The sequence below is a fragment of the Mandrillus leucophaeus genome, unplaced genomic scaffold (assembly GCF_000951045.1).
Source record: "Mandrillus leucophaeus isolate KB7577 unplaced genomic scaffold, Mleu.le_1.0 Scaffold1481, whole genome shotgun sequence".
Classification (NCBI taxonomy): domain Eukaryota; kingdom Metazoa; phylum Chordata; class Mammalia; order Primates; family Cercopithecidae; genus Mandrillus; species Mandrillus leucophaeus.
The window spans coordinates 125,103-144,366 of NW_012101456.1; the positions used below are offsets into that span (position 1 = coordinate 125,103).

Consider the following 19,264-nt stretch of genomic DNA (forward strand, 5'->3'; position numbering starts at 1 on the left):
GTCTCAGCCTCCCAAAGTGCTGGGATTACAGGCTTGAGCCACCGCGCCCGGCCGTCCTTTTGAGATTTTTATTGATGAATTCTGGATTTTTAAAAAGTGCTATACTCCATATCCCTTAACTAGCCTTTCATATTTTTTTATCTGTACTACATGCCGGGCCATTTGCCAACTTTATTTTCTGTTTCATCGGTGGGTTTAATATGACGTTTATGTCATTCCCTTTAGTTTTTAATGTCAATATTTGCACTTTTCATTTTGAAAAGTTCTTTTTTTCCTATTATCCCATTCTTTTCTGATTTTTCCCCACTCTGCCATTTACCTCTTTAGTCTTTTTAGTGTGCTCATTTGATAATCTTTCTCATAGTTTTGTATTTTTTTGTTTAGTTCTTTAGGGTGCCTGTTCTTCTGATTTACTTTTGTTTTGCTTATCTCCTTTCTTTCCTTCCTTTACTCAACATGGTGGAGTTATTCTCTTTGTGGCTTGTACATTTATTGTGAGCTCATTTTCAGAAAAGATTGTGTTTTTTAAGTGGGATTTCTATGTACCTGGGATGTGAAAGTATCACTTCAGGGCAGTTTCAGTGTATTTGGAAATAGGAAGAGGGGATATGGCTGGGGCAGTTGTTTCAATAGTCCTGAAAACTCTCCACGTTAATTTATTGGCTTACATTTCCTGTATCACAACTGCCCAGGCTAGGGATTTTGACTTCTCAAATTCCAGATAGATGGCAAGTTTCATCGCTATTTCTTAAGGCTGCTCTACACAGTCTGTGTGACTGAAGGAACACTTTGAAATTGCAGGCCTTATTCAAAGAGCTTTGCTCAAGATGTATTACTGTGAGTGAACATTTAGACAGGGTTCCGATTTCCATATGGAAATGGGATTCCAGCTCCAAAACCTCTGGGCAGTATATGCTATGTAAAATCACATGGCCACTGACAGTGGCAGCTTCCCACTCTTGCTGTGATTTTTCCCTTGTTTCTCACACTTGGAGAACTTCCTTTTCTCTCCTTCAAAATCAACTCTACAGTTAGTAATGTTTGCTTTTTAAAATAAAGCCTTTCTTTGAGTTTTTAGTGCATAGGGCCTATCATTTTAATCCACCATGTTCTGAACATTCTAGGATCATGAAATATGGATGTTATTATTCTTACTTGTCCTCCAACCACTTTCTTCCAATAATGGATTCCATGTCACCAGTCACAGGGATGGGAATGTGACTCAGATCTGACCAGTTACCTTGTTCAATTCCCTTTGAGTATTATGTGATTGGCCTATGGGTGATCTCCTGATACAAGCAGAGGCAAATGGCATCTTCATGACTGATATGCAAATATTGGGAGAATGAAATGTTATTTTGAGCTAAAAAAAAGAAAAAGAAAAAGTAAGCCTGGACATGCCATTAGTCACCTTCTCCTGCTTTTTAGAGTAAGCCATCTATCTGCACCATGAAAGAATGAGGCTAGCACTCAGAGGCAATCGGGGCCGATAGAGAAAAAGAAAGGATAGACAGCCATGCTTGAAGTCTTAAGCCTGGCATGTCCAGAGTCAGCTCAATCCCTGTTAAACATGCCAGTGAACAAATTTTGCTGAAGCTAATTTGAATTCGGTTTCTGTCACTTTCATCACTTGCATCTGACTTATACACCAATAAATTAAAGTACATTGGAACTGAGATAAGACACCGTCAACATGGATTTCTTTTATCTATTTTTGGTAGGCCAGTTTGTCATGCATGACTTGACATGAGCAAAGCAAGTTCTAAGTTACGGGGCTGAGTTCTGGAGATGCTGCCAGTGAATGTCAGATCTCATCCGAGAGACAAAAGACAGAGTCACAGAATATAATCAAGGTCAAGTCCCAGTAATCTGAACAGGGACATTAAGAGGTAGGGTAGGGGAGATGCCAGAGTCAGGAACCAGGGAACAGGAAGGAGAGAAAAACAAACAAGACAGCAGCAGCAGGCAGGGGTGTGGGCAGCACACCGAGTGCACAACTTAAAGCTGGAAGCCAGCTGAGCACTGCTTCCCAGCCTCTGTTTAAAGATCCCAGGGTAACCTTCCCATTCCTGCCATGTGATGCCACCTGGTGTCTGAAAAATGAAGTCAGCATGAAATTGACTGCCAGGACAAGGAGTCCTTAAGCAAAAACGGCCTTAACTTTTTTTTTTTTTTTTAAATTATGTATCACCCCGGTACCTAGACAGGTATCAAAATAAATGAGTTTCATGCTGATTATCAGTTTTCAAGGCAAATATCAAAGTGAATAACCTTCAGAAAGATGTGTCAAGATATAAGATACTTGTTTCTAAGTTAAGCAGATTCATGAGAAATGTACCTCTGGTTGTGATAACAATTTCAGTTAATTCTGATCAAAAGGGGACAGCTTCTTATCACCTCTGTGTTTACAACTATGGATCAGATTGGAGGAGCACTAATGAGTGTTCCTAACAAGGCTTTTCAAAAAGTTGGAAGAATCAGAATGAACGTTAAATATCTATCTCTGGAATAGGTTTTAATGATTAGTATTATAAAATGTCCCCCATCTGCTTCTGAAGGAGTCTATCAACTCATTCAGTAGTTATTGGAGAAACTACCAAATAATCGCCTATGTGTTGTGAGGGATGGAGAAAATTTGCCTTTAAGGAACTCAAAATCTACTTCAGGATGACGTTACCAAGAGAAAAAATGGAATTATTTTAGGAACATCTTTTTATAACCAAACCCTATACATGTAAGCTATTTTCTGAGACGGTTTTTAGGGTTAGGTTTTGTTACGCATATTAAATCCCTTCATAGCTATTGTTTGCCTACTTCAGTGAGGGGTTATTGAGGGCCAAGATGAGGGGCTATCCCCATCCAATCTATATCACAAACACCTGGCATAATGTCTAGCACATACCTATCCTCAGTACATTTCTCTTGAATGGCTGGATGATAGTTCAAGGTTCCCCTCAGTTCCACGGTTGCTTGAGTCCCATAGCCATCCAATTACCTTCCATATTAAATTTCCCTTAAGATACATGGGTGGTAAGAAATGTAGTCTTTCAAAATGCCACTCAAAGTGTCAAGCATTCACTGGTATCACACTTTAAATGACATTATCTAGCAAGAACTTGTCTGCAGCATAACAGTCTCATTAAAAAGTCAAAATTGGTGCTCCATTTCTTCATCTTTTTAAATAATTGACATCAAATTTCCTTATAAGCATTTACTTAACAGGGAATAAAGACATCTAGTATGTATTTATTGTCATCCAAGAGTCAGCTGTTTAATGAGATACTTATTTTATCTCTAAGAAAACCTGGAGGCATTTGCACACTGCGGAATTATTTTACAAGTAGGTTTCAGTACAACAATGGCAATATTTCTGTTTTGCAGATAAATGGCCCAAAACATTCAACATCCTCTTTCTCTTCTATCATGGGTAGAAAAAGAATTTCAGACTTCTATCTCTGTGCAATCTGCACTTAAATGAAGGTTGCCAATTATTAAGTATGTTAATGGGGATTTTCGGGACCGGAGTCTATCATAAGTAGTTTGCTCTATTTTAAATAAATATATGCAAGCCAAAAGAAAAAAATAAAAATCACCTGTGAGTCCACATAACACTTCTGACTCCATATAAATTATATATAAATAATACAAATGTTATATGTTATTTATATATACAGGTATAATAAAAATATATAAAATTTAATCATATATAATTATATTCATATATAATACATATAATGTATATTAGTATATATAATAATTTTAGATGCATTTGCACATGTAAATTTCGCTGTGAATTTTTAACCAAGCTAGATCTTATTATATACTAAATTTTCTTATTTAATACGTATTAAATATAAATATTATATATTAAATATTCCTATTTACTTAAAAATGTATTGTGAATATCTTTTCCCATTAACATAAACATATTTTTTCTTTATCATTTTTTAAATGACTTCATAGGGTTCCATGATATTAATATATTATAATTCACTCAACCAACTAGTAACCACTGTGCACAACTTCTTGCTCAAATCAATGGAGAGACTCATTGCTCAACTCATCTCCATGGAGAGACTGTTGCACATGCCTGTAATTACTTCTTAGAACAAATATCTAGAAACAAAATTGCTGGATCAAATGATTCACAAATTCTAATGACTCAGTCAATATTGCCTTTGTAAAAGTTTTATCACTTTCCTTTTTCACCAGTCATATAGGAGGGTTCTCAATTCCCAAACTCTGGCTTACTCCAAGTATGATTATTCTTTTTTGAGTCCTGAAGATTCAAATATTTGCCAGGTAAAAACAGTACTCCATTGTTGGTTTAAGTTGTTTTATTTCATTATTAGTGAAGCTGATCTTATTTAGTACAGCTATTGCCCATTTATCTTTCTTCTTTTGTTTATTCACTGTTTATATCATTTGTCCATTTTTCTATTATGCTTACCTTTTATTATTGGTCTTTGATGATAGGAGTAACAGCAACAGCTAACATTTAATGTGTATTGAGCATGACGCACTAGGCCCTGATTTAGGTGTTTTATGTTTAATCCCATCCTGTGAGGTAAATGCTATTACTGTCTTTATTTTACAAATGAGGCTGCCAAGGCACAGGGGGATTGAGTAACTTGCCCAAGGTAACGTAAATAATGAATTAGGTATAGTGATGAGATTAACAATTCATCATGTATATTACAAAGACTATTAACTGATCAACATGTGTTGAAAATGCTTCCCTTGGTTTATTATTCATCATTTAATTTTTTTGGAGTGGTTTTTGCCTGCTAGGATTGCTTGACTCTATTGCCATCAAACAAATGGGCTTTTATTTTATAGTTTCTGCGTTTGATAGCTTGATCACCGGAAGAATATATAAGTAAATATAATGCAAACACATTAAAAACATTCAGACAGCATAGAAGAGTATAAAATAAAGAGTTAACTTATTTTTCATCCTTTGCCTATATCGTGATCCTAAACAGCAAAGGTATCTGATTTTAACCATTTATGGGTTTATTTTTTCTGATTGTTATTCTATGACTCTTAACAATATGCATACATTTTCATTTCTTGACTTAGCAACTCCACATAGCATCTGTTCATTTCCTAGTATGCCAGATGCAGAATTTTAGTTAGCTTCTCCCTTCCTTTCTTTCTCCTTTTTTTCTGCTTAACTTCCACAAGAAATATCAGTTTTGGTTGTGGGCACCTTTATAACTTTAAGTAACATATTAATACTTCAACCTCTATTTCTTGATTTATCAACTTTAGACAGTATGTCTTCACTAAGTGATTCATTCCTAATAGAGGAAATCACATGTAAAAATGGTTATTCTCTAAGTTTCCTGGATCATAAAATGCCGTATTTATGAAGAAATGCTTCACTAGAAGCAGATTTATCTTTAGTCATTTTAATAAAACCAGAGAGATCTCTGTAAGTAGAATGAAAGACATTGATACAAATAAGGGTAGGAATTATATTTATATTTATATAGCATAGGCTATGTAGATTACAGGGCCTTTACAACCGTAATTACTTTATTACTCAGAATAATTCCGTAATGTATATGGAACAACTATTCTCGCATTTTCTAGATCAATAAATTAGCATAGGGAGTTTATGGCCATACAAAATCACGGTAGTGGTCATCTAGGTCAGCAGTCCCCAGACTTTTCGGCACCAGGGAACTGTTTCGTGGAAGACAATTTTTCCATGGATTGGGGGAGGGGATGGCTTCAGGATGCAAGGCATTCTCAGGCATTAGATGCTCATAAGGAGTGTGCAACCTAGATCCCTCACATGCGCAGTTCACAATAGGGTTTGCACTCCTAGGAGAATCTAATGCCGCCCTTGATCTGACAGAGGCGGAGCTCAGGCAGTACTGCTCACTGGCCCACTGCTCACCTCTCGCTGTGTGGCCCAATTCCTAATAGGCCACAGACCAGTGCTGGTCCACGGCCTGGGGGTTGAGGACCCCGATCTAGGTTTTGTTTTGTTGTGTTACTATCCAGCATCTACTTTTCCTTTATCATGGCAGTATTACCTGAGCAATAATTCCACCTTTCTCCAGTCTCAGCTCATGTGCTTCCAACGAAGCTGATTATATACCCTTGAACTCATGGAGCAGGTGACTTAGACCCAAGCCAATAAATGCTGTACCTTTACTGGCCATAGTGATTATTCCAAGATAAACTGCATCAGAATCTATGAAAGGTACTAAAATTTAGTCTGGGAATGGTGGAACAAAAATTCTTGGTCAAATCTCCTGAAGAGACAGCCCTGGGAAATGCTGGCAGCCATCTTGTAACCAGAAGAGGGCGCTAACCATGAAGTTGAGCGAAGAAAGATTCCTGTTCATTTCATTGGATCCTTGACTGAGCCATTTCTATTACTGGTGTTCAGTCACATCAGCTAATACAGATTCCTTTTTTGTTTACCTCAGTTTGGGTTGGTTTCCTGTCAACTGTAGTAATTGCACAGTTAATTAGTGGCAATTTTGACACCAAATCTTCTGACTTTTAACCTAGGCTTCTTTCTACTCTATCATGCTGCCTCTGAAATTAAGGTTTTTGTTCAGGATTCAAAAACACACACCCTTTGAGATCTCTTCCATATATCTTTTGCCTTCCTTCATAGCCTATTAAATAACATTTAGAAATGCAAATGTATCATGTGGAATTCATTTGTGAGGCAGTATGCATACATGTTTGAGCATGACATTCCCTTTATGTTTGAAATAATAGTATGAGTTAGGGACAAGCTAATTTCAAAACTTTTATATTAAATAAAGTTATTTGCATTTTAGCACAAACAATTCTGGATCATTTTAAATCACAGGAGCATGATATAGCACCCACCAGCTGCTGCTACGTACAAGAGTTGTGGCCATCAAATTTAATTATGTTAGGTATCTGAAATTCAGAGCACAGTTAACCCAAGAAACAGTATTATAATTAATCATATGCTTCTTAGATTAGCAAAGAAAAGCTGCTTTAATTTAAAATGTGGCTAAATACTAGAGCACAGTATTGCCACGATACTATTAAAAGTGTAAAAATACTAAAACTAAAAAAGATGGTTCTTAAGCAAGGAGGTTTGCTGGCAGATGAGAAGGTAAATAAAAGTATATGGCTATTTCAGAGGGGCTCTGGGGGCTTGGTCAAGGGTTCTAGTCATCAATAATTGGGTTTCACATCAAAATGGAAAACTTTTTTTCCCATGACACAAGAATAACTTTATCACTGTTCTTAAACTTCAAAACCACACAAAGATGGAAGAAGAAAGGGAAAACACAAAAGAGGTTTCCATTTGTTCTTCTAAGATGCACTTCAAGCACATAGAGTCTGCTTTCAAAAAGTTACTATCTAGAAAAGCAAATACATATGTAAATCCAATGCTGTGCAGGGGTGAAGCAGAAGCTCAGCCTGTGGGCTGGAGGTTCCCAAAGAAGGAGACTGAGGGAACAGTTGAAAGACTTGATTAGGCAAAACTAGAAGCTGAATTGGTGAACCCAAGAGGAGTGAGCTCTGTCCAAAGGCAGCGAGATACCACCCAGAGAGTTGTGTCAGGGTGCTATACAGGGTCTAGTGTGAAGAGAAAGAAAAATGGAGAGACAAATGTTTGAACTTTTAGACTGAAAGTCATAGAAGACCTTTAAATGATATGTAAATATGGCTTTCCTAAGGGAACCAGAAAATGGTTGGCAGAGAGTGTGCGGAGATAAGGCATTGCAAGGAGAGGAAATATCTGTGTAAATAGATGTACAAAGAGAATAGTATGTGTGCTATAAATTAAGTTTAAGAAGAAAATGAGCAAGTGAGAATAAGTGAAGAGAATGTCACATGGAAATGTGCAAAAAGGAGGACATGGTGAGCAGCAGACAGCACTGGTAGACAGCCTGGGCCAGGATATGGCAGCGCTATAGGCCACTCAGTAGAGTGCATGGAAAGAAAGAGCTGGTATTCGAATATGTAAGCTTTGGAAGTGAAATGATTTTACTTAGGATTACCCTTTATTTTACATTGGAGCTCACTGGGATCACTGTACGATACCAGAATTGCCGAAGCTGAGGAGTACAAGATTTCAGCTAGAATGGCAACGTCTCATTCCTAGAAAGGAAGAGCTCTTGCCACGGTGTGAAACACATCTTCTTTAATTAAACATTATGAAGACATGGGTAGAGAGGTAGGAGAGGCACCTGCAATACCAACCATGTATTGACCTGAGGAGATACTACATGGACTATTTCAAATGCTCCCAGGTTGGTGCTCAACAGCATCAACATTTATCCTTAGCGTCTGCATTTTTAATGGAAAACTACTGTGAATGGTGGTCCTGAAACCAGAAAGGCCAAACCTTCCCTGGTTGTGTCGGCATGATTCTTTCCCAAGCTCATTTGCACTTTAGTGGTTTTGCTTCGCTTGGCCTTTTCCAACTTGGCAGCTCAGGAAGTAAAAATGAGGAACTCAGCAGATTTTTAAAGAGTTTTACTCCAAATGTTCTTTTAATGCTAGTATTTCTTGGACAGGGATTTCTGATGTCCTAATTAATTGTTCTTGGTGTTTCTTTAAAAGCATCCTTTAGCATTTGTGAATCTGCCCATGGCTTTTGCTCTTAATTTGCACTCGCTGATATTTTCATTTAAAGCAGGAAAGACACTTCTCCGTGGCCAGGTGAAATGTAAGTATATTTGGAGACACACTTGAAAGTTGTTGAATTCACTGACAACTTTGGGGCAGCAGCCTTAAGAAATGTCAACTGGCAAAAAGAAAGAAGAAAAAAAAGAGTAGTGCTGCTCTGTCATTTCCTACTCCCCTCTGTGAGATCTGACTTTTAACAATCTTTTGTTACTTCACAATACATTTTCAACTGCATTCGAAGTAATTAACACCCAGAATAGAATCTTTTTGTCACATTTAATTATCAGACACCGACTTTCTTTTGGGATATCTGACAGTTACCCAAAATGTTGGTCTTAATCTAAAACCAGGAAGAGACCTCTGGCATAGTGAAAGCCACTGAAGTGGCATTTATTAAAGATAAATGGTAAGTGTCTAAAGAGGAGGTAAGGAAAGAGCACTGGCTCTCATCCCCCCACCCTAAAATCCTTCAAGCACAAAGGGAAATTGCACTGGTGCTGAGCCGAAGCTCCATCAGTTTCATCTGTCATGTGATTTTTTAAAGATGTATGCATTCCTATACAGCATTACTTTTGCATTGAGAAATAAAGAGTATTCTGACCCTTACATTCTGGCTCCAATCTGCCAATCTGCCCATCAATACAAAGGTTTCTATTAGTCTATTATCTGGAAAGTGACTTATATAAGGCAAAAAATTAAATGATATTGATTTGAAATGAAAAAAGCTCATTTATGTGCATTTTAGGAACCTTAAGTGAATCAGCTAAATATATGCATTGAGTAAAATAAGTTACCCTCTAGGTAGTATCTTGTAATAAGCTGGAAACATAAAACCCATTAATAGTATTAGAAATTAGATGCCTAATGAATTGTGCCCATTATGGAGATTTTCTGTGATAACAATTCCTTGAAAAAAGCCAGAGACTGCCTGTAACCCTATGACATAAGAGAAAAGATACAAGTGAAAGTACATTTCACATGGTTAAAGAAACATAGGCCAAGTTCTGGTACTTACTATGTAAGGACTATGGCCACTGCGTCATTCAACACACTCTCTCCAAACAAGAGTGTGTACAGGTCAAGGTCGACGTGCAGTTCATGGAAAATGGCCAGCACTGTCACTAGGAAGACACACACAAACATGCAGGTTAGCTGAGATGCAGGCATGGAGTTTTCCTTGGCTATGGTCGCTGCTCAAAAACATTAATTAAATGCTTACCTTCTCAAACCCAATGACTTTACTAACACCAGACCTTTATTCAAAAAAAATACCTGATGCTTAGAGGCTTGTCTTGGCTCCCCACTGCTTAAAGACAAAATTGGAGCTCCCAAGTACAAGTCTCCTATAATCTGCATCTTGCTTACCCTCTAGCCTCATCTCCCTCTGCCCCCTTTGCCCACCCTTTGCTGCCTTTCTCAAGTCACACTGAAATTGCCATAATTTCCCAAACACACTGTATAGTTTCTTAACTACCTTTGCATTTTGATTCCTTCTACTATGGCAGCAATTCCCTTCTCGTCCACTTGCTACCATCCTCCTATTCCTTAAACACACACACACACACACACACACACACACACATACTTCTTGCTACCGAAGACTCATTTTTTTTTCCATTCTTTAAGAACCTTTCAAGCGTCCCCTCCCAACCCTTCAACTGCCTCATCAGAGACCTGACTCACTCCTTTCTGGATCCCAGCATTTGGATCAAATCACTGAACTTACCACAGAAAGGACTGGGAGCTCCCTGGAAATGGGGTTCATCTTTGGACACATGGTATTAGGCCATACTCAGTAACTGCTTGATGCATGAATGACTAAATGAATGAGTGAATGAATAAATGAAGTTGTTGCAATGGCCCACTCCTGTGAAGGGAGGCATGGTTCCACTTGGGTCTCATTCTGTCCGGAGATCACGCTCACCTATAAAGACGGACTCAGTGTTCTTAAGAACAGGACATGAGGATTTGCTTCTGGTTGCCTGCTGCATGGCCTGCTACTATATGTCATGTTCTTGTATTGAGCCTCTGTGAGTACATTAGGGCAGTCAGTAATCACATGCTGATTATCTGTGTTCATCAAAACTATTCAATATCTTGATATTTAAAACAGTTAAGCAGAGTGTGAACAGCAATCATTAGGAAAATGATCCATTGAATTAATTGCCAAGGGGGAAAGAGATAGGTTGAAAATGATACTGATGGCAAATGTTTAAGGCAGAGTGGGTATTTTTAATTCTGTTTTTTCCTATTTCATGGATGGTGAGGTTAGTAACTGTGTTGTACAAAATAGTGCTACGAGGGAATAAAAGCAAGAAAGTCAAGTTGACTTTGAAGGTTTTATAGGTAGGATTAAGAAGTTTGGAACTTGTTCTTTCATAATAGAGAGTGATTAAGAGTTTTAATAAGAGAAATGACACAATCTGAACCTTGGAAATAAAGCTCAGGCAGAAGGGCAGAGGGCAGAATGGACACATGGCTGGAGGCTTTCCCAGTAATTCCAGTAAGAGATGAGTTGTACCAGGACAGGAAGAGGCCCGGATCCATGCTCCCAAACTCTTACATCTTCATTGTCTTGGGTTCTAATAGACCAATGACCACTGTGCTTTGTACTTCACAAATGTACCTCACTGGTTTTCATCTTCTCTGTGTGCCACAAGCCCTTAGCACAGTGATGCAACATAGTAAGCCTTTAATGAGTGAATGAATAAGAGATACCATCAAGGAACATACAGCAGAGGTGACAGCACCCCAGAGATATTTGAGATGGAAAATTGGTGGGTGTTGGTGCTTGAGAGGCAGCAAGGAATGACTCTGGATTTTGATCTATCGTACAACATGTGACTATATTTAATAGCAATGTATTGTACACTTGAAAATTGCTAAGAGAGCAGATTTTAAGTGTTCTCAGTACAATGACAAAAGCATGTGAGCTAATACATACGTTAATCAGCCTGATTTAGCTATTCTGCAAGATATGCATATTCCAAAAAATTCTGCTGTATACCATAATATATACAATTTTTGTCAATTAAAAAGTTTTTTTTTAAAGAAGCCACTGCAAAATCCAAAAAAAAAGAAAGAAAATGCCATGAATTGACATGACAATTGGCCAGATCCAATTTTATCAGGCATAGAATCAATTTTATTATTCTAGTTGAATAGGTCCTATTAATCATGATAGGTAAAATGGCAGAGATCTTACTAGCTTTCTACTAGCATGAAGCTGTTAACATTTGCCACAACCTTTAGATGTTGCAGGTGGTGGGAGGGAGGAAGCAAACACTTCTGCTAAGTAATCTCTTTCTCCTTTTTGGATAGAGGTAAGACACTGCATCTACCCAAAACAAAAAGGTTATAGTGGGATTTGGTTAGCAACATTTTCCTTTTGCTAGGATTTTGTGGAATAAAAGTAACTTTTTAAAACTAGAACATTCTATCGTGGCCTCTCCATTGTTAACTTTAGTCTCTGTAGCTGTTCATTTGTATCATCAAGCTCTGAAAAGGACTTGCAGCCCATCTCCACTTCCATGGAGGTTTCCTAGGCCCACGAAAAGGAGGGTAAGGCCCTTACCCCACCTCCCCACTTACGGAGCCCCTCTGCCCTGTGGGGAAGACTCTACATCTGTCTAACGAAAGCTTTGAGCTTTGAAGAGGAAAGGCTTTTAATTGAATATCCAGTTTTGTTCACCACTGCTCTGACATTCCCACAATTCCTTTTGAACAAAGAACTGAACTCCATTTCATAAACGATGTCCCACACACAAGAGAAAACTGTTACTTTGCACATTCTTGTCTACCCTGTGAAGAAATGGAATAGTTTTGAAATAAAGCTAGGCAGTGTGTCCTACAAGAGGGAGTATTTGGCTGGGAACACAAAGAGTCGAATAGGTGAGTCAGGAAATTAGTCACCCACTCTGCTGCTGAGCTTGGAGCTTTAAAAAAAACTCATATAATTAGCTCCCTGGCAGGGCTCAGTCTTACATGCAATGTCCAAGACTCTCTGCAGCACCTCTCCAGGAGAGAATCTTTGGGACAGCCGTGGACATGCACATAGCAGCTCTGCCCACACCTTGCTAGGTTGGTAAGGATAACCTAGGTCCAAGGCAGGACTAAAAGTCAACGCCCATGTAAGTGAGAATTCTTGGGACCACAAGAGGAAAACACTCTGGACATCGTGTGGATAGGAAGGGGAAAAGATGCAATCCAATTTCTTAAACTTTTGATTTTATCAGACAATTTGGTCATTTCTGTCTTTATCTTACTTTAGTTCCACTCATCTTTTAGTGGCAGATTCTCATGCTTCACTTGTGGCTTGGAGTTCCTTCTCCTCTACACACCCTCTTCCTACCTGATGTTGTAGCGAGAGAAAAATTCACTTTGTCTTTCAAACTGATAATAAAAGATACAAGCACATATAATCTTATGCTCAAGTAGATGAACATGCACACACACACACACACACACACACACACACACACACACACACCCCTACCTCTAGGTAAGCATAGTAGAGGAATGTGATAACTGAGAAATACTACTGAATCCCTGGAGATCGCTGAGAAAATAATTTCAGTTATCAAATGGTAAAGGTCTTTGAGGGGAACGAGTGAGGAGCCAGTGGTGTGGACTGCACTCTGAGAAGCTTTTGATAAAGGATGAAGAGAGAAAAATCCATAACCTATGAGGTCTAAGTGAGGCTTTCTCTTAGACATCTAATTTATAGGTTGACAAGAATAAGCCAGAGGAAAGAGAGGTTGAAGACAGAGAAAAAGGATGAGAAAACTGCTGGAGCAAGGTCTGGAGAAGGCAGAAGAAAACTGAAAGGCAGATGGGGAATGCATCTTTTCAGGAAAGTAAGATCATCTGCTGAGAGTCAGGAGAGAAACACATGAGTTAGAGGCTAAAGGAGGGTTGAAAATGTGCAGAATATCTTGGAGGCAGATAATGCAAGTTTCATGAAACACTGTTAGGGTCAAACACAGGATAATTTTCAATCTGTAAGAGAAAAGTGTAGCACTAAAATGATGCAATATTTTGATTTCTTCATCATACCAAGGGTCTTTTCCCCTACTACAACTCTATTATAGCATCAAAACTCATCCTTTTTCATCTCAAAGATGATAACCACACCACCTAGTGATAAAAATACAGAGAGTGACTACATGACTCCATGAGTATCTCAATGTATTTACTCTAAGATGTTTTACAATTTTTTTAAACTGCTGTCTTTTCAACTGACCACTTTCTTGATGCCCTTTCAGAACTTCCAAGTCTTTAGGGTGATTTAGTGACAGACCCTTCCCTAGAATCTCCATTAGCAGCTCTGTGACCCCTATTTTCTAAGTGTTTTATAAGGAATTTAAATTTCAAATGATATTTTAATGTGGCAGCTCTCAGCAACCTAGCACAAGATCTGCCTGGGTCGAAGAACAAGAACATGGAATAGTTCCTACCCCTGTCCTCCTAAGTTGTCATTCAGCCTTGTCAGAATGCTGGCTCTCCCTTGGAGATTGCTCTCTATGGTTTTCTGTGCAAATCAGTATGTATGACACTTGTCCATGACACATAGAAAATCAAAAACATCTGAAGCTTTTGCAGCTGAATCGGTGTCAGGCCTGACAGGTGTAGAACCTTGGTATTCTCATAAACGAGGTAGCATTTTTCCATTTCCAAAAAATGATTATTGTGAAAATGTATTTTCTTTTTCTAAGAAGGAGCATGGAGGAGGACATTCTCCTGTAACTTTTCCTACTTTCCCGAAATACTGTATACAGTGAAATCTGAAGGAGAGGCTTTCAAAAAAGTTGTGGTATCTGGGTGCAGGCTGAAATATGGGAATTATTTTGAGAACTATTAAATTCTCAGCAAAGATTCAGCAGCAAAATTGATGCCTGGATTGATTTTGCCAGTCAAGTTTTGCCAATCGTAATCCTAGAATACAAGTGAAAAGACTAACCCTTCTGAGTAGGAGAAACAATACCAGATTACAAAGCTAATGACTAGTCGTTCAATTTATTGAGGTCATTCTAAATTTTAAGTTACACAAAACTTCATGAAGAATATAGCCCTAAAACTTTGCAATTTTATTTTAAACATCAATATGCTATATCATTTTGGTACTGAGGTAATAATGGAGAATATATGATATGCATGCACACATTTGTAGGCTTCCTCAAACAGGGTTCCTTGGGGAAAACAAGCTCTTATGCCCAAGAGCAATGGCTTCAAAGTGTGGCCCAGGGACCCCTGGAGGTTCCTGAGACCTATCTAGGAAGATCCTCAAGGTCAAAACTATTTTCATAATAACATGAATACGTTACTTGCATTTTTTAATTTTCCAGAGGCTACATGATGCAACAGATTGAATGCAGAAGCAAGATACGAGAATCCAGCTGTCTTCCATTGCACTATATGTTAAAGAGCTTTGTAGAAATGTGAAACAATGCCACTCTTCTAATTTTTTTGTTTTGGAAAATAAACTTTTGGTGAAAATATGTTATTTATATTAACATGCAAATGTTTTACGATTGTTATTTTAAATACATTAATAAAAACATGTTTTAGAATTTGTTTTAATTTCTAATATGGTAAATATTTTTTATTTATTCATTTTATTTTTTGAGACTGAGTCTCGCTCAGTTGCCCAGGCTGGAGTGTAGTGGCGCAATCTCAACTCACTACAACCTCTGCCTCCCGGGTTCAAGTGATTCTCCTGCCTCAGCCTCTTGACTAGCTGGGACTATAGGTGCCTGCCACCACGCCTAGATAATTTTTGAATTTTTAGTAGAGACAGAGTTTCACCATCTTGGCCAGACTGGTCTTGAACTCTTGACCTCAAGGGATCTGCCCACCTTGGCCTCACAAAGTGCTGGGATTACAGCATGAGCCACTGCGCTTGGTCTCTAGTATGGTAAATATTGATAGATACATCTCACATAAGCAAAAACTCCTGGGGGTCTTTCCTAATTGCAAAAGGTTTTGATACCCAAAATCTTGAGAACCACTGCTCTAAGCCATTTGTTATATGTAATGAATTAACTTGTTTCCTCTCTGTTGAGAATGATACTAGCTAAGCACATCCTTGAGAGAAACGAGAAAATATTCCCTCAAATCATCTTCGGTAGAGCTTAATTCCCTTGTTGAGAAGGGCTCCTGAGATCTTAGTATCTTTTGCCATGCAATAACCAGCTGATTCTTTTGGTATACATGTAGGAGATTTCTAATAACTTTTAAATGAGGAAAATTATTCTTTTTACATTAACTCCACTATCACATTTCTAGAATCATATTTCTGTTGCTGATATTTATATTTGTTTAAGCCTTCTTTTTTTGAAATGTAAATGCTTTGTGGGCAGAGATTTATTATGGGTGCGTAATAAAAATATTGACAATCCCACCTCTATCCCTTGACTTCAAACATGGCTGAGTGGTGTTTGAGAATAACCAATTTCCTTTTATTGATGAAAAACCAGAAATATAATCCCTAGCAGTCACTGAGAGTAGAAAAAGGTAACCAGAAGGTCATGTGGTTTGGCATTAAGAAAAGTAGGATATATTAAGACTGGAAAGGGAGAAACTGGAAGATCAATCCAGGTGGGGAATGTTTTCCAGGTCTTATATCTGGGAACTTATGGACTGAAATCTGCGGGCACTTTACCTAGTGTTTTAAAATCTTCCCCAAGGGTACCTACATCAGAGATATTCTAAATTTAACATTAGCAAAGAACATAAACATTTAACAAAGATTCAATTTTCTCACCAATGAGGTTTAATGAGCCATGGTGAAGTTTAACAGGGAATCTGTGCAACATGCCCAGTATCTGAGTGATGATGATTCATCCCTTCATACAAGCATTTTCCAACTAGGATTATCACTTCAGCATTTTTCCTTTCTAAAAATGAAAATGGTGGGCAAGGGTTTGTCTACAAATCATGAAAAAACATTAAATAAAGCTCTATGGAATAAAAAAGCAGCAGCCATAGTTAGGATGGGTCACAAAAAAAAAAAAAAATCAACACTTGGAGGTAAAAATATCACTGTGAGCCATGACATGTAAGAACTGTGAGGAAAGAGACATGTTCAAAAGACAACTGTGTTAGTCATGATCATGGTACACACAAAATAAGAGGGCTTCCCAAACAAGTTTTTTCTCTTGCTACAAAAAGATATGAAAGAAGCAGATTTCTTGTACCATCACTTCCCAACCAGTGGATCAGGACCCGGAGGGACATTACAGAACTGTTTCAAAGTGGAAGATGACCATGCTGGTTCCCTAAATAGATTAGAAAGGTGCCAAGGGTAAACAAGAGTAATATTGAAAAGAGTCAACATTGGGCCTGGGTGAGATACAGGGAAGAAAAAAGACAGAAAGAGATTGGTTATATCATAAATCTATCCCTGTCATCACCCTATGTGGTAAGCTGAAGAATGCACTCATCCTCAGAGCATATGAATATGTTGCCTTGCATGCCAAAAGGAGCTTTGAAGGTGCACTTAAGGTTATTGATATGATTTGGCTGTATCCCCACCCAAATCTCATCTTGAATTGTAGCTCCCATAATTTCCACATGTCATGGGAGGGACCTGGTGGGAGATAATTGAATCACGAGGAGCAGGTCTTTCCTGTGCTGTTCTTGTGATAGTGAATGAGTCTCACAAGCTCTGAGGGATTCATAAAGGGAATTTCTGGTACACAAGCTCTCTCTTGCCTGCCAAGACGTAACTTTGCTCCTCATTTGCCTTCCACCATGATTGTGAGGGCTCCCCAGCCATGTGGAGCTGTGAGTCAATTAAACCTCTTTCCTTTATAAGTTAGCTGGTCTTGGGTATGTCTTTATCAGCAGTGTGAGAACAGACTAATACAGTTATGGACCTTAAAATAGGCAGATCATGTTAGATTACCTGGGCAGGTCCAACCTAATCACCTGAGCTCTGAAGAGCAGAAAAATTTTTTAGGCTATAGTCAGACGGATGAAACTGAAGAAACGTGAAAGAAAGGGAAAGTTGGGAAGATCCCAAGTGTGAGAAGGATCCAACACACTGTTCCTGGCTCTGAGACGTAGGGGATCACCTGCAAGGGCCAGAGAGAGAGAAACCTCTTGGAGCCAAGCGTGACCTCAACTTTCAGCCCCAAGGAAATAGAGACCTTGGTCTTCTGATGGAAAGAAACTGCATTCTGTCAACAACCTAAACCTAGAGCTTCCTGATGAGAGTCCTACCAGCCAGTAGGTTGATTTTTGCCTTGTGAGACTCTGATCCAAGAACCCAATAGAGCCAACCTGGACTTCTGACCTATGGAACTGTGAGGTAATACATCTGTGCTGTCTTAAGCCACTAAGTTTGTAGTAATTCTCATAGCAGTTCTATCAAACAAATATACTCTGTTCGTCTCTTACAGTAAGAATGACAAAATGGTGGGGAGGCCAAGCTCCCAGACATTTGACTTTTCAATGAGTTAATGAGTGAGATGTGGCTAGAGTGTTCTCTTAGCTATAGCACAGCCTCCACTCCCCTTACCCCACCACTAGCAGGAAAGAAGTAAGTCACTTAAACAAATTCATGTTTTAGGTTATGCTTAGCAAGGAAAAACCTGGACCAATAACAAGGCTATAGATTTTCAAATATGTGTGCCTTTGAGGTCCTCTGTTGCTGATGTAATTATCCATGTGTATCCCTCTTGGTGCCATCATCACAGGCCACAGATGACTCATTTACTCGGAATGCACCATTTTATAGCTCATCAAATCACTTTATTTGCCAGTTTTTACCCTATCTGGGCTACACTGTTGAGTTCAATCACTATGAAGAATTGGTGATGAGATGGGAATGGTAAAGTCCAAACTAGGATGGAAGGTTAACAAACCAGGCAAGCCAAGTCTGAGGAGAGCAAGCCAAAAGTCATAAAGCAGCTCTCAACATAGAAGCAAACAATGGCCATTTTAATTTTCTTTTTGAGCTTTTTTGTATTTTCTAAAATTTCTACAATAAATGTGCACTATTTTTAGAATTAGAAAAGACAGCAACCTACTTATGAAACTGGTAAAACTTAACAAGAACATAAAGCATGGAACTCAGAGTCTCTTCCCCAAGGCCCCACATGCTGTCTGTGAGGACCTGGCCTTCCTCAAGATTTCTCCCTGGGCTTCCACACTACTTGACCCCACTGTGGGACCTGGCACTGTGAACTCTTCCTGTCTCTCTAAGTGCTCTCCTCCTTTGTTTTGAGGAGACTAGCCCCTTGTGATTTTCCTTTAACCTCTCCAGGTTTTCGTTAGTCTCCTTTGTAAACCCATCCCTTTAATATAGGCATTGTCCAGGAAAAAATCTCCAATCCCCTTCTAACTTTGTAAACTCAACTTGAGTAATTTCATCAACATCTGGTGATGTCAATCTCTAGTCCATCCCTTCCTCTATTTTTAGTAGAGACAGGGTTTCCTTATGTTGGCCAGGCTGGTCTTGAACTCCTGACCTTGAATGATCCACCCATCTCGGCCTCCCAAATTACAGCTGCGATTACAGGTGTGAGTCACTGTGCCCGGCCTCCTCTTCCTCAGCTATAGACTCCCATATCCAACCATTGCCAAGACAACTCCAGTGGGAGTTGTTCTACCTGAACAA

General features: G+C 38.6%; 1 protein-coding gene across 1 annotated transcript in view; it reads right to left on the bottom strand.

Annotated features, from left to right (window-relative positions):
* LOC105535611 (sodium/hydrogen exchanger 9) overlaps positions 1–19,264 on the bottom strand; it is a gene marked incomplete at its 3' end in the record, with an annotated part of 317,019 nt that overhangs the window by 87,844 nt on the left and 209,911 nt on the right. The window contains exon 6 of the mRNA XM_011974743.1: positions 9,659–9,764. Within this exon, the coding sequence (XP_011830133.1) occupies positions 9,659–9,764 (106 nt within the window). The remainder of the gene's footprint in view (positions 1–9,658; positions 9,765–19,264) is intronic.